The following is a 15,515-nucleotide window of genomic DNA, read 5'->3' as shown; positions in this document are numbered from 1 at the left end:
TCTTTATATGTGAGTAATAAATGCTAAAAAGAGGTTTTGCATTAAGGGACAGAGGAAGTAACATTTATACCAATCTGCCACTTTATGTAAACTTTTATACCAATTTGTCTCATTTTACTAACTTTTATACCAATATGTCGTTGATTGTAATTTTTTAATTTTTATACCAATATTTCGCAAGGGTGATAATTTATACAAATGTGGCTAATTGGCCCAACCTACCATATTGTAACATTTTCATTTTAAAAAAGTATTGTAGGTATTAAAAAATAGAGGAAGTATGTGAAAACGATAAGCTACATATCACAAAAATTTTAAAAAAAATTAATAAAAAAAAAAATCACGGATGGAGTACCTAGTACCTGATGTTGGATACCTAATACGCGAGTACTCGATGTTGGATACTTCGATACCACTAGTATGAACCATGAACCATCAATAAGCAAATTCTGCCTATAAAATGAAACAACTCAATGAGTCTTCTTCTCTTCTTCATAAGTTCACTATTCTTAAAAATAGTTACACTAAAAAGTCGTCCTTGGTCACCGTATTATAGCTAGCCAATATGTGGAAACCAAACATTGTAGTATCCTCCATTATCATCTTGTTTTCCCTCTCTTCCATTTGCATCTCCAACGGTGAAACAACCCCGTTGTGTCCACCATTGGAAGATCTAAATAACAACCCTGTCATTGGCATCTTGAGCCATCCTCGCAAATATAATGGCTCATACATCCCCGCCTCGTACGTCAAGTTTGCCGAGGCTAGTGGTGCTAGGGTTATTCCACTCATCTATGATGAGCCTTGGAGTGTTTTATCTTCCGTAAGTAATAGTAACTATTAACTAGCTATATTGTTGTTGTTAGTGTCTTAGTGACTTAATTATGATTACTGTATTAGAATTTCTGGTATTAAATGAGCTCTAAAAATTACAAATGCAACTAAATTTATCCTCACTTTATAAGTTTAATAAGTGTTACACTTTAAGCGGTATATTGTTTTAGGTCATTTAATTGACTTAAAAAAATAAAAAGAAAGTGGGGTAATCGAAATATTAAAAAAATTGCAAAGAAAGATAGTGGGGTTAATCATTTATTGAAAAATAATGAATATGAGACGAAAGAAATAATAAAAAAAAAAGTAGTAGTTGATTTAAATAGGGACCATAAAAGGAGAAGAGTTATATTAAAATGTAGCTTTTTAACAAATAAGGAAGTGTAATACTTAAAAAAACACTGCTGAATTTGGTAAATATAACACTTACTGTAACATGGAGGGATTAAATTTTTTTTGTTAAATTATCTTTAATTCAAGTGTACACTACATAAAACGGTGTGACTTTTGCTATGTTAAATCTTTAAATTAGTTAATGATAATTATTACGTACGAAATGGTACATCATAATAATAATGTTTTTTCCTTTTTAATTTACTCCTGTTTTTATGTTTGAATGTGATGCAAAAACTTGATTTGGTAAATGGAGTGATCTTGACCGGAGGAGTTCGGAAATATAGCTCTTATCTTTCTGTTATCACAAAAATTCATCAGGTGCACAATTTACATGCATATATTTTCACATGTCAAAGTTAAACTTTACTCGTACATTTTAGTTCCTCCTATTATCTCCCCCTCTCCTCTTTCCTGACATAATTAACCACCATCATAAATTATACAATATGACAGACACTATCACAACCATAAATTTCATTATATACGTAGTATGAGAAAAACAAAATTAATTAATGATAACTAATGACTATATGTTAGATTAAAGAGAGTAAAATCCATGTTGATTAGTTTACTCCATAAGTAGGTTGTGACCTACAACGTTTGCCAACAAGTGGGTTGTGGAGTAGACTTTTCCATGTCTATTCTAGAAGGAAATCAGTTTACTCCACAAGTGGGTTGTGACCAACTACGATTGCCCACAAGCGGGTTGTGGAGTAGACTTTTTGATGTCTAAAGTCATTCTCTTGGTATTCTTCTTCTTTCTCTTGGATTCCCTTGTAACCCCCCATTAAAGTAAATAATTATTCTGATTTAATCACTCCTTTGGTGTAGATTCATTCTTTGAATCTCCTTGCGATTTATATATATTGCTTGAAACATTTTCTCAAGAGAATATATATGCCACAATATACTTATCCACAAAGTGCTAAACACATTTCTTCTTCTTTTGGGCATAAGTTTATATGGCTCAACCTCTCACCCAAAAGTGCCTTTGAGTGAGAGTGGTGTATAACCTTAGGGAACGTACCGGCGATACAATGTGCACCCCCGGTTGCGCCGGAATTCGTTTTCAAAGTCAGTGACGAAGTCACGCCACACCATCTTCCTTTTGAGTAAACAAACACATAACATTATTTTTATATTTTTGTAACCTTTGAAACACTTATTTTACAACAATTTTGAAAACGAATTATTAATTTTCAATGGCTACTCAATGGGTAATGATTGAAAGATTGTATGGTGTGAAGAAAAAAATAATTTTTGAAAGAAAATTCTGTTCACGTTTTTTTGGGAGCAGTCCCAAAGATGGTCCCCGACCAAAGGTCATTTGTTGTCGGATTTGGCTGAAATTTTGGGAGCTTGTTTGGGACTTATGAGGCTTCATTTTCAACGGTTGGATCATTGATATATGCTCACGTTTTATATTTATGACTATATCTTTGAGCTGCTGTTTTGGAGAGGATATTTGAGCATACTACGGAGAATGCTTATCTTTGACACTTGATTTAATTCAAGGGAGGTCCTTTCTAAATTAATTTTAATTTTGATTATGCTTAGCATGTGATTTTAATTCTAATAATCATGTTGACAAATATATATGAGTTGTGATTTTTGGCATTATAATGTTGGATGATTATTTTTTCCATAATGTATTATTATTTGTTATAAGACTATTAGTTTATAGGCTAATGTATATAATCCATGTTATATATGTGTGATATTACATGATATGATTATTTCTATGTCTTTGTTCTATGCTTGTGATTTGAACTTAGTACTTAGAAATATGTTAATTAGTTTTATTTACCGATTTGTTGGTTTTTGAACATATGGATTATTTTGTTCATTGAGAAAGTATATATTAGGACTATTGTTTTAGATTAACTTCTATTAGCAATTTGGTGAGTAATTAATGTTTACATGTCTATATTGATATAGATAATTCATGGTTTATTTTTAAGACTTGTTAAGTTGTAGGTTTTATAATCTTTACCATGAATCTCGTGTTACGATGAGTATGTTATCAAAGCTTATTATTTTTAGCAAATATATACATTGATATGTATATGTCATGCTTGTGGAAACTATGTTCATGCTCATAATGCTTACTTTGCATACTTCTTTTCAAGAACTTGTGTTAATTTTATCAATTTATTAAGTATGAGAAGTTTTTGAATAAGAATTATGTGATTATTTTGTAAAGAGTCATATGTGTATTCTTCTCCATAGGAGAATATCTTTATTGGTTGTTGTTTTTATGACTCTCAGTTGTGCCATATGTTTATAGTTCTTGTTGGGAATACATGAATAGTTCTATTTATTATGCTCTTGAATTTTTTTTTTGTGGTTATTTTTAATATTTTAGTGTGTTAACTAAGTTGTGTTAACCTTGTGATAAATTTTAGAAGTATGATAAAGTTTGAATTATTTTTAATTCAATGGTTAGATTATCTTACTTTCTTTTTGTCCACCTTAAGATAAGTTTTCAAGTGTTTTGAAATTTTATTTTATGTCTTCCCACTTATGTGTTCTTACTTGGTTCACTTTAATTAATTATTGGCATTTGTTTAAAGAGCCTTTGACGGTTTCTTTATATGTGAAAAATAATTCTTAAGATGCTTTTCTCTTTTGATGTTTACTTAGCAAATTTTCACACGATGCCTACATGAATCTTGTAAAGAACAAGAGTCTAAGTGTACTTCAAGAGTTCAAAGTGGATGCACAATCAATATAAGTGGTGGTCATTGGGTTGTTCTTCATTGATCGCTAAGGTAATTTATTAGAGGCACCATAGAGGTATGTTCGCCTATTCCTTTCTCCATACTTAACTAATGTCTTGATTTTAGACTTAACTTTGGCATGTGGGGGTTATGATTCTATGAGTTTATAGAATTTCCTCGTAAAAATTTAGTTCTTATTGTTAGCCCCATTTGATATATGTAGAGTTTTTCCATGTCTAAATTCAATAAGAGAAAGACCTTTGTCGTCCAATGTGGGGGAAAGTGTAATATGATGAATTAGTGTTGGATTCAAAGTCTTGGTTTGTGTAAAATCTTGTCTATGCTTTATGAGTTGTTTATGCTTTTTAAGCAATTGATTGTATACTCCATGACTTTGTGTGAGAATGTTGGTTTATCTCCATGTCCCTCTATAATTGATTGTATACTCCATGACTTTGTGTGAGAATGTTGGGTTATCTCCATGTCCCTCTATAATTGTTATCCTTTACTAAAAATAATTTGTTTTTAGCAACTTTTATGCATTATGTTATGTTTAAGTGACAAGTGATTGGCTATGCATATTGGAATTCTCATGTCTTTTGATTTCTATATTCCCATCTATGTATTTATTTTGTTTATTGAGTAAACAAGTTTACCATAGAGGAATAGGAGGCATTAATATTAGATATCTCTATTGTTTGATGCAAAGCATGAAAGTGACTAGTTTTGCTAAAAGATCTTATTTGTTTGCCTTGATTTGTTGTTTTGATGTCTCTATGTTTGAAGAGTGTTTCCTTAACTTAATGAATTGATGACGTGAGTGATAGTTTACCTTGAAAGAAACTATTGAGGATAAGTTAGATCATTTCTAAGATGCTTAGAGTTCTCCTGTTCTTTTTATGGAGTGTGTTTCCTAATATTTCTTCTAAGTTATTTCAATGTCAATTCACTGAGTGTTGTTGAAAGTGTTTAAGGCTAAACTTGTGAGTAAATATTACTTTATTTTTCTTGTTTTAATGGAACAATGTAGGTCTCACTTATAAGACTTAATTATTTTGGATCTTGATCCTTGATGATAAGTTTCCTTTAGTGGTTGAAGTATATATGTTAAGCCTTTTAAGTGGTGACTTAAGTGAGTAGATTGGAGAGTTCTATGTTGAAGATAAGAAATGTGAAGTGTGATTGAAAGTTCAAGTGTGAGTTGACTTGAGATTATTACCTAGGAAGTGGTACAAGAGTTTGGTTAGTACCTTGTGAGAATCTAATACTTGTGATTGAGTTTTCTTCTCACTTCTTACTTCAAGGTAATATATTATTTTATGAGTTATTTCTACAATGTGAGTAATGTGGTGGTGTTGAGAATCACATGAGTAATTGTAGTGAATAACTTTCTTGAACTTCTTATCTTTTCAATTTGTTGAGAAATTTTCACGAATTTGAGTATGACATGTTGTGTTTTATTATTTTGAGAATAATAATAACTATTATGAGTTTTTGGTTTTTTCCAAAGTGTCATACATGTTTCGTTATTGGAAAGATTTTTGCGTTGATATGATATTTGTTGTTCATGTCATCATTTGAGTAGAATATGTTTTGTATTAGGCTGAATAATGTGTACTTTAAGGAAGTCTTAAAGTATGTCTTGATTGGTATATGCTAATACATTTAGCAATGTGATAGTAATATGCATTGTATTTATTTTAACGTAGCATAAATTTGTGAAATAGTTGTAGTGCAATATTTTACAAATTTAATAGTGAATTACTAACATTGTTATTTAAACTTGCTTCATCTTTTACTAAGTATCTTTTTAGCTACGAAGATCGTGATATACATTAGCCTCCGGGAAAAGTTGTTTAAAAATTTCAGAAGGCAAGTGTTGGTGATTGATGGTTGATGAAGAAAGTTCACTAATGCGTCTATGTTATTTTCAAGGATTGAACTTGATTAAGTCTTTGAAATTTCAAGTTTTAATTTGGGTTGTCTTGTTACTTTATTCACCTAATGGTGAATGAGACATATTTTCCTAACCATTTGTGCAAATTAAGTTGATGTTGGTAACATGCTAGTTTTCCTTATTGGAAAAGTATTCTAACAAAAACAATTATGCATGATGGTAAGGAAATTGGGACATGTAACAATCCTAGATAAACTTGTGGAAATGTCGAGGGGGATAGGCCTTAAGCCCATGTGGAAGGATTAAAAGCATTATTTTCCTATTCCTATGGCATGTGTTGTAATGCTTGTTTGAGGTTGAACTCCTTTGAGTTCTTAATGGATCAATAAACCATTTAGGTTAGTGCTATTTGAGACGCACTTGATTGATCCACCGTTTGAGGATGAGTCCTTAGACTCTTAATGAATCCAAATGTTTGAGTGGACGCACTAAAACTTTGGAATCACCGATGTTTATAATTGTTGTGACTTGTGAGGTTGAGCATTATGCTCTTAATGAATCCATGGTTTTGTGGGGGTTAATAGCTACGATGTAGCATTTGTTGAGTTCTTGGTGACATATTTTAACCCCAATGACTAAGTATTATTGAGAAGGGCTTGTGATTCACCTATGTGGTTGCGAAGACTAGCCATCTTCTATGGAAAATTTGGGCGAATTTCCTAGAGCCTTCACTAGACCTAAGGTGAATATGTTTAGCTATAAAAGAACATATCTTTTCGCGGAGTTTATATAAAACTTGGAGTGATGTATGTGTTGTGGGGGTCATGTACTAAATCTTGGAGTTTCAAGGTTCATCCACTCCATGATCAAGAGTCTTAAGGGTTTCAAGGTTTGTCCACCCTTAAACATGTAGTTCATTACCTCATACCACTAAGCACTAGATTTCAAATTACTTATGTAACATCTATGTGTTAAGTACTAATCTCCTCTTATGCCTAATATGTTGCTTCTCATCTCTTTTTCGGTTTTGCTTTTCCTTTCTTTAGTGGGGGATTGTTGGATTAAAGAGGGTAAAATCCATGTTGATTAGTTTACTCCACAATTAGGTTGTGGCCTACAACGTTTGCCCACAAGTGGGTTGTGGAGTAGACTTTTCCATGTCTATTCTAGAAGGAAATCAATTTACTCCACAAGTGGGTTGTGGCCAACTACGATTGCCCACAAGCGGGTTGTGGAGTAGACTTTTTGATGTCTAAAGTCATTCTCTTGGTATTCTTCTTCTTTCTCTTGGATTCCCTTGTAACCCCCCATTAAAGTAAATAATTAGTCTGATTTAATCACTCCTTTGGTGTATAGATTCATTCTTTGAATCTCCTTGCGATTTATATATATTGCTTGGAACATTTTCTCAAGAGAATATATATGCTACAATATACTTATCCACAAAGTGCTAAACACATTTCTTCTTCTTTTGGGCATAAGTTTATATGGCTCCTCCTCTCACCCAAAAGTGCCTTTGAGTGAGAGTGGTGTGTAACCTTAGGGAACGTACCGACAATACAATGTGCACCCCAGTTGCGCCGGAATTCGTTTTCAAAGTCAGTGACGAAGTCACGCCACACCATCTTCCTTTTGAGTAATCAAACACATAACATTATTCTTATATTTTTGTAGCCTTTGAAACACTTATTTTACAACACTTTCTCTGTATAAATAAAAGGGGTTTTTTACATGGGTAAGGTAAAAAAAAATATTGAAAGGAATAATTCCACATTTGCTACTTCTGCTCAAAACAATCTCATTGTTGAATAATCTTAAAACAAGCCCAGCTTTGCCCCCCATTCACTCATAACAATCTCATGATAGGTTTGTTAAATTGGAAACTAGTTGAAGATGGTGACTTGTCACGTGTCACATTTTATTCTATATTATTTTGAAATTAAAAAAAAAAAGCAATCTTCCCTTCACATTCTCGTTCTCGTTCCCTCTTCCCCAATACCCCCACCCCAAGGCCCCCACATAACACTCTCCCATCTAGAGCCAACCCACCCCCTTCCATGCTGAACAATAGCCCCCCACCCCCTTCCCCGAGTTCTCCTTCCAGGTTTAGGGGTGAAGGTGGGGTTTTGGTGAGGGGTGGAGTTCGGCTCACAGGTAGGCTATAGGTTTCGAGATCCACCAGTGCGGTGGGGTGGGGCTCAGGTGAGAAAGGGTAGGTTGGTTGTTCGAAGTGGGAACAGGTGGGATGGGGTTCTTGGCCTGTTGGGGTAGGGGTAAGGTGTGGGGTGTAGAGTGGACGGGGATCCGTTGGTCCAGCGGGCCAAGGTGGGGTTGGGTGTTCGGGGGTGAGGGTTTGGTGGGATCAGGTTGTGTTGTGTGTGTTGTGATGAGGTGGTAGTTATGGAGGGGTGGTGGTCATGGTGGGCTGCCATGGATGAGGGTGGGGAGGTGGGAGGAGAGAAATTGTCTGAAGAAAAAAAAATAACTTTTAAATAAACAAGTTGTAAGTAAACGAGACTATTTTGAACATATATATGACGGGCAAAGCTAGGCTTGTTTCGAGAGTATTCAAATGTGGGATTGTTTTGAGTAAAAGTGGGAAAAAGTTGAATTATTCACTTTTCCCAAGGTAAGTTAGGAAACAATGAGATGACAAATTAAAATAGGAAACAATGAACTAACAGTAACTGATTCTTGGTAGAATTCTTGTTGAATAATTCACGGTGTTTTGAAATGAAATAATGGGAATCGATGATTGAACGTCAAGATCTACAGACAGCACGAGGATGGTGGAAGGAGCGGTTGGGCATGGAAAGGGTTTTTTATGGCTGTTTTGTGGGGTTTTGGGTTAAGGGAATGGTGGTTTAAGGGAAAGAGGGAGAATGGTCCAGGCAGCGCCGGCGCCGGGGGAGGGGGAAGGTGTCTTGGCGGCGGCCGACGCCTGGGAGTCAAGGGGTTGGGCTCGGTAACGAGGGTGGTTGGGTTGAAGGCTGCTATTTTTTTTTCTTTTCTTTTCTTTTTTTATTTTTAATTTTTAAAATTTTTTTTTTACCAATCGTAGGATGACATGTTTCCAGTAACTTGTAATAGCAAGTTGGATGATCGGTTGGGACTGTTTTGGGCGGATGGAGTATAAAGTTGGGATTATTAAAAAATAATCCAAAGTTGGGATTATTTTGGGCGGATGGAGCAAAGTTGGGATTATTCTTGACAATTTTTCCAAATTAAAATAGGAAACAATGACATGAATAAATGGAGAAATTTTGAGGTATTTTATATGAAAGGTATAAGTAAAATTATGTAAAATTGAAATAAAATGTTAGAAACAAACTCAATAACCTGATTTAAAAGGTAAATATTTTGAGCGAGCACTTTACAACCTAAACCTAATTATACTCGAACCTGCATTTTACAAAAGAATATGATTTTAACTTAAGCTTGTAATTTTTTAACCCAATCAATTTTGGATTATCTAATTATTAGGGAAGGGACGTGTCATTTTATATTCCAGCCACAAGAATAAGACATGTGGATTTTATTTTACCTCTTAAATTGACATGTCCCTCTTGTAGTCTTGTTAATTAATTTCTATGTCTTTTGCAGAAAGTAAAGGAGAAAAATGATGGTGGAGCACACTTTCCTCTCTATGCTATCAACCTAGGGTTTGAACCTGTTAGTAGAACTCATTAGTGAGGTAATGTAATTTTATTTGCAATTTTGTAATTTTTTAGGCTTTTAATCATCTTGAAATGACTACATATTTTCTTTACCAATCAATAAAACTAGATGAAGTCCGTGCGATGCACGATTTGTTAGTATTTTTTTAAAAAATATTTTTCATATTTATGCGATTAAATTTATTATTATATTAGTTTTAAAATATTAGATAAAATTCTTAATATCAAAAGATAATATTTTGTATTTAATTAATTTAAACTTTAAAATCTCATTCGTCAATTTTGCTTACGTGTCATTTGAATTAATTAATTGTAAAAGAAATTAATAATCTCTTATTTAATTGGTTACAACTTAAATTTATAATCCTACATGGCGCACTAAGAAAATTAAATCCTACGTGGCTCTCCAAAAACTCGGGGAAAAACTCCCCTTTATACATATACTAGATGAAGCTCGTGCGATGCACGGTTTGTTTGATTTTTTTTTTTTTTTTTTTTTTTTTTTTTTTTTTTTTTTTGTATTTATGAGTTAAAATTTGTTGTATATTTAGATAAAATTCCTAATATTAAAAGATAATATTTAAAACTTAAAAATCTCATTTGCCAATTTTGCTTACGTGGCGTTTGAATTATTTAATTTTAAATCAAATTAATAATCTCTTATTTAATTGGCTACTACTAAGATTTATAATCCTGCATGGCGCACTGAGAAAATTAGATCCTACGTGGCTTTCTAAAAACTCGGGAAAAAACTCCCCTTTATATCCGTGCGATACACGCCTTGTTTGAATTTTCTAAAATATATTTTTTTGTATTTACACGCCTTTTTTTTTTTTTTTTTTGTATTTATGAGTTAAAATTTGTTGTATATTTAGATAAAATTCCTAATATTAAAAGATAATATTTAAAACTTAAAAATCTCATTTGCCAATTTTGCTTACGTGGCGTTTGAATTATTTAATTTTAAATCAAATTAATAATCTCTTATTTAATTGGCTACTACTAAGATTTATAATCCTGCATGGCGCACTGAGAAAATTAGATCCTACGTGGCTTTCTAAAAACTCGGGAAAAAACTCCCCTTTATATCCGTGCGATACACGCCTTGTTTGAATTTTCTAAAATATATTTTTTTGTATTTATGTGCTAAAATTTGTTACATGTTTAGATAAAATTCTTAATATCAAAAGATAATATTTTATATTTAATTAATTTAAACTTAAAAATATCATTTGTCAATTTTGCTTACGTGGCATTTGAATTATTTAATTGTAAAATAAACTAATAATCTCTTATTTAATTGGCTACAACTAAACTTTATAATCCTACGTGGCGCGCTAAGAAAATTAAATCCTACGTGGCTCTCTAAATACTCGGGAAAAAACTCCCCTTTATATATATATATTAGATTAGATTTGTGAATTGAAAATATAAATGAAGTTTTTACTTTTATTTATCTAGTTATTTTTTTTTTATTGTATGCACTATATATAGAACAACGATGTTTTGGAAAGTGTTGATGCACAAAAGTTGACAACCAAACTTCAATTTGAGGATGTGCCCGTAAGAGGAACAGTTTTGGGAAGGTAATTTGTACACATTTTTATCTCTCTTAATATTGCAAATTAATTCTAACCTAATAAACTAAGCATTTTACTAACTTTTCATATTTTTTAAAATGTTTTTATACTTTGTATTTATTTTTCTAATATTTGCAAATTTTGGCAGTTTTCCTTTATATCTAAGGAATAAGCAGAAGTCGGATTGCCTTGTCTCACTCAATAACAAAGTAAGTTCTATAATAATAATAATAATAATAATAATGATGGTAATGCTATATGTAGCCTTAAGGGCTATATATAAGCATTAAATACACTATTAAAAATTGTATAAAATTAGGAATTCATAACAAAAACACGCGTAAATCAGTGTAATTAGTGTTTATATTTTTATGATCTCTTAACTTTTTACGATTTTCAAGTGTAAATTTAATACTTATATGTAGCCCTAAGAGCTATGTATAGTATTTTCCTAATAATAATAATAATAATATTAATCAATGATTTGTTCAAGACAAATTATATAAATCACAAAGATCATGAATTTATGGTGAAGATTGGACCACTGGACTAAGAATGTGAACCAATATGGTAGCTTTAGAATGATGATTTAGTTCTAATTAGACAACGCTATTTCAACAAGTATGGTATATCAAGGGAAAGATTCCTTAGTGATAAAGAACTATCTGGTTTCTTCAAAGCCATTACCACTTCCAAAGACAAAAATAACAAGGTACGTATAATTTTCAACCCCTTATCAACTTATTATCTTACCTAGCTATTAGCTTATTATGTGAAAGTTTCTTAAATTTTTGTGTTTTCTTTTTTCCTATAGGATTTTCTCACCCCAATACAAGCTTATAATCCTCAGGTTAAATGGTTACTTCCCCCCCCCCCCCCCCCCTTCTTTTTTTTTTTTTTTCCAACTTAGATCGTGTTTTGATGATACAGATCCCCTTATCTTCAAAAGTGTTATTAGTGAAGATTGAACTTCCGACCTCAATGCTAGAAAGTTCTTTTTTTACCACTAGACCACCATTTTAATGGTAAAATGTTACATATTTGTATATGTAAAAGCCCTTTTACTACTCGGTATAGTACTCAGTAATTATACAAATTTTTTAGAACGCAAGATTAGCTATGTAAGCTTAAGTAAATTGCTTTGTGTTTGGATGCAGAAAAATGCATTTGAATGGGGATCACCTGAAATTCCAAATTCTTTGTATGCTATTCAAGTAACACAATATGCCGCAAACTACCTTGTTAGGTACATATTTTAAAATGAACAGTTGAACTTTCTCAAGAACTTATATGTACATGCTACTTAATTTTCTAAGTCTATTTTTGCATGTTTTATCAGTGAGGCTAGGAAGTCTCGCAATGAGCCACCTGCTGAACAAATCCTTGACAATCTCATCTACAAATGCAACACTTACTACTCCGGAGCTAACGGGTTAGTTACTTAGTTCTCGCTAATGTAATCAATATTTTATCTACAAATACATTCATTGTATTGTTTTGATCTACCACGAGACATGATCAGTCCATACGTATATACATCAGTTGATAATATATTGCGAAACTGTGGCCGGTCTTGTGATAGCCAGTCACAGCTGCCACCCAATGGTTACAACGTACAAGTGGTTGCGCGTTTGAATTTCACGTCAAGCAATTTAATTAGCGTGACAGTCATTTGGTAAACTCAAACTGTTGCTAATACCATATGTTTTGAAAATGTGCAGGAAAGGATTTGATGAGACGTACTCTTTTGATGCGTACGAATCAACAACTTCAATTACAGCTTTGGCCGAGGAGTAATATTGCAGCTTCAATTTTGATGCGAATGTAATGTACTATTTATTGCCTTTTTATCTTGGAAGGCAGACGATATGCTTTTCTTTTGTTAAGTACTACTATCTAATTATCTAAATAAGGGGTTTACACAACCAGATTTCAATCAACCATCTTTATTTTCTCCTCTCTTTTGTTTGAAAAAAACAGGGGCCTTTGTCATTAATAACCCGTAAAAAAAGTTGATAATTACTACTCCCTCAATCCCTTAATTAGATTCCTACTTCTCTCTATTATGTGAGGAATAAATGCTAGAAATAGAAATCTAATAAAGGGACGGAGGGAGTATCTAAATCCAGTATAAGTATTACGGTTACTACCTTCTTTATTTTCCGATGACTTAAGGCTTTGATGTCCTATTCCGGTGAATTGAAAATCTAGTTTAAGTCTAATTAACTAATCCTACTTTAATTAAATGGATGAAAAAATAAACTATTTTTAATTTTAGAATTAATTGACTGCATAAAAATAAGTTTTTTAAAAAAAAAAAAAATCAACCCTCACTCCTCAATTCATCTCATCTATACACCTTTTCTTCTTCCATTGGTCTGAACTTCATCTTCACCTCTCATTCAATAATCTTCATCTTCTTCTCCCATTAACAATGAAAGAGCAATGCTTAAAGGTTTAGTTACTGCATTCATGCTAAATTCCGGCAGGTTGCATAGTCAATACACCTTGCTAATGTGCTACATTAGGCCAGGTTGCATAGTCATCATGAAAGATAACCCCCTACGACTGATCTGAAAGCACTTAAGCAAACTGATACAAGAGTATCATGATGCTTTTGATGCCAAACTAAAGTTATCCAAGGAACACCTATTAAGCTACTATGTAGGAGAATTAGAAGAAGAGATCCAACTGCGACTACAGATGTTTTCCCCTACCATGGTATTGGGAATACAATGGTTCTTAACACTAGGACCTATTCTATGGGGTTTCAAAAATCTCAATATGGAGTTTAAGCAAGGGCAGAAGAAAGTGGAGCGTAGAGGAGTGAGGGGGGTGAACTATCCATGATGTAGTTAATCCTTAGGATTATAAACTGGAGTCCTCATATAAATTCAGTAGAGATGGAAAAAGATGATGAGAATGAACAAGCTATTTCACTTGGAAGAGTTACTGCAAGAATTTTTAGATGTCTTTTGGGAGAAATTTGATCATCGGATACCATTAAAAGAGGGTACTAATTCCATCAACATTATACCTTATAGATATCCCATGAATCAGAAAGATGTCATTGACGAATTGGTGCAAGAATTGATAGATCATAGATTTACTAGAGATAACAACTCTGGTAAATAAGAAGGATGGTGGGTGGAGGATGTGTGTAGACTATAGAGCATTGAGCAAGGCCACTATCAAGGACAAGTTTCATATTCTTGTAGAGAACCAAGTTCTTTACAAAAATTGATCTCAAATCAGGTTATCAACAGAGCATCCTAATGATGTTCATAAGATAGCATTCGAGACTCACTTTGCTCATTTTGAGTACCTGTTATGTCCTTTGGGTTAACCAATGCTCCATCTATATTTCAATCCTTTGATGAATCATGTCTTGAAACCTTACTTGAGAAAGTTTGTCTTAGTGTTTTAAAATGACATTTTGGTGCATAGTTCTAGTTGGCAAGAACATATCACACATTTGAAGACTATGCTAGAGGTTGGCTATGAGAGTTCACTCTTTGCATGCCAACCTCAAGAAGTGTTCTTTAGGTGCAACCTAGATCCATTATCTGGGACAAGTAACCTGATCTCTAAAGTTGGAGTCACTACAGAGCCGAAGAAGATTCAATCTATTCTGGAATGGCCTCATCCTAAGACTTTGAAACAACTCATAGGGTTTTTAGGGTTGTCAAGGTACGACAAAATATAAAGGTATGTTAAAAACTATAGGAAGATATTAGACCTCTAACTAATTAATCTACTTAAGAAGGAGGCCTTTCACTTGGATGAATATAATACGCTATTGCAACTTTTGAACTTTTGAAGCAAGCAATGACTTCCCCTCAAGGCTCTACTAGATTTTCAACAACTATTCACCATAGAAATAGATGCTTCTAGAACTGGTCCACGAACTATGTTAATGTAGGGTGGCCATCCCATTGCATTTTTACAGCAAGGCCTTATTAGCATAGAAGAATTTGCAACTATTAGCTTATGAAAGGGAGTTGCTGATGGATATATATATATATATATATATATATATATATATATATATATATATATATATATATATATATATATATATATATATATATATATAGTGTGTGTGTTGTAGATAAATGCCAACACAATTTAATGACATTACCCTTCACTATCAAGACAGATTAATAGAGTAGGAAATATTTGCTGGATTACAAGATAATGGCACCTCACCAGCAAAAATGGAAGGTTATTAGAATATGTGATTGATGCTTTGTCGAGGATTCATGGTTCTGAGCTTTCAACTACGATAGTTTCCTCTATTCATTCATCTTTATTGGATGAAATTCAGAAGGTTTGGCAAAACGATCCCAATATACATAAATTGATTAAATAAAATCTTGCTACCCACCCTTATTATACCTGCAGCATGCAT

General features: G+C 32.8%; 1 protein-coding gene across 1 annotated transcript; it reads left to right on the top strand.

Annotated features, from left to right (window-relative positions):
- The first annotated feature begins 565 nt into the window (after positions 1-565).
- Positions 566-13,044, top strand: LOC145583975 (putative gamma-glutamyl hydrolase 3). The gene is made up of 10 exons (XM_081640918.1): positions 566-815; positions 1,454-1,548; positions 9,451-9,519; positions 11,019-11,110; positions 11,253-11,313; positions 11,685-11,816; positions 11,919-11,954; positions 12,262-12,350; positions 12,444-12,536; positions 12,826-13,044. The coding sequence occupies exons 1-10, from the start codon at positions 566-568 to the stop codon at positions 12,899-12,901; spliced, it is 993 nt and encodes a 330-aa protein (XP_081497044.1). The 3' UTR covers positions 12,902-13,044.
- The last annotated feature ends 2,471 nt before the right edge of the window (positions 13,045-15,515 follow it).

The sequence above is a fragment of the Chenopodium album genome, chromosome 16 (genome assembly GCF_948465745.1).
Source record: "Chenopodium album chromosome 16, dcCheAlbu1.1, whole genome shotgun sequence".
NCBI lineage: Eukaryota > Viridiplantae > Streptophyta > Magnoliopsida > Caryophyllales > Amaranthaceae > Chenopodium > Chenopodium album.
This window is presented reverse-complemented; position numbering and strand designations above follow the sequence as displayed.

Coding starts and splice junctions, on each gene's coding strand:
- LOC145583975 (XM_081640918.1), top strand. CDS start 566: ATGTGGAAACCAAACATTGTAGTATCCTCCATTATCATCTTGTTTTCC. Junction 12,351..12,443: donor GCCGCAAACTACCTTGTTAG/GTACATATTTTA, acceptor ATGTTTTATCAG/TGAGGCTAGGAAGTCTCGCA. Junction 12,537..12,825: donor TACTACTCCGGAGCTAACGG/GTTAGTTACTTA, acceptor GAAAATGTGCAG/GAAAGGATTTGATGAGACGT.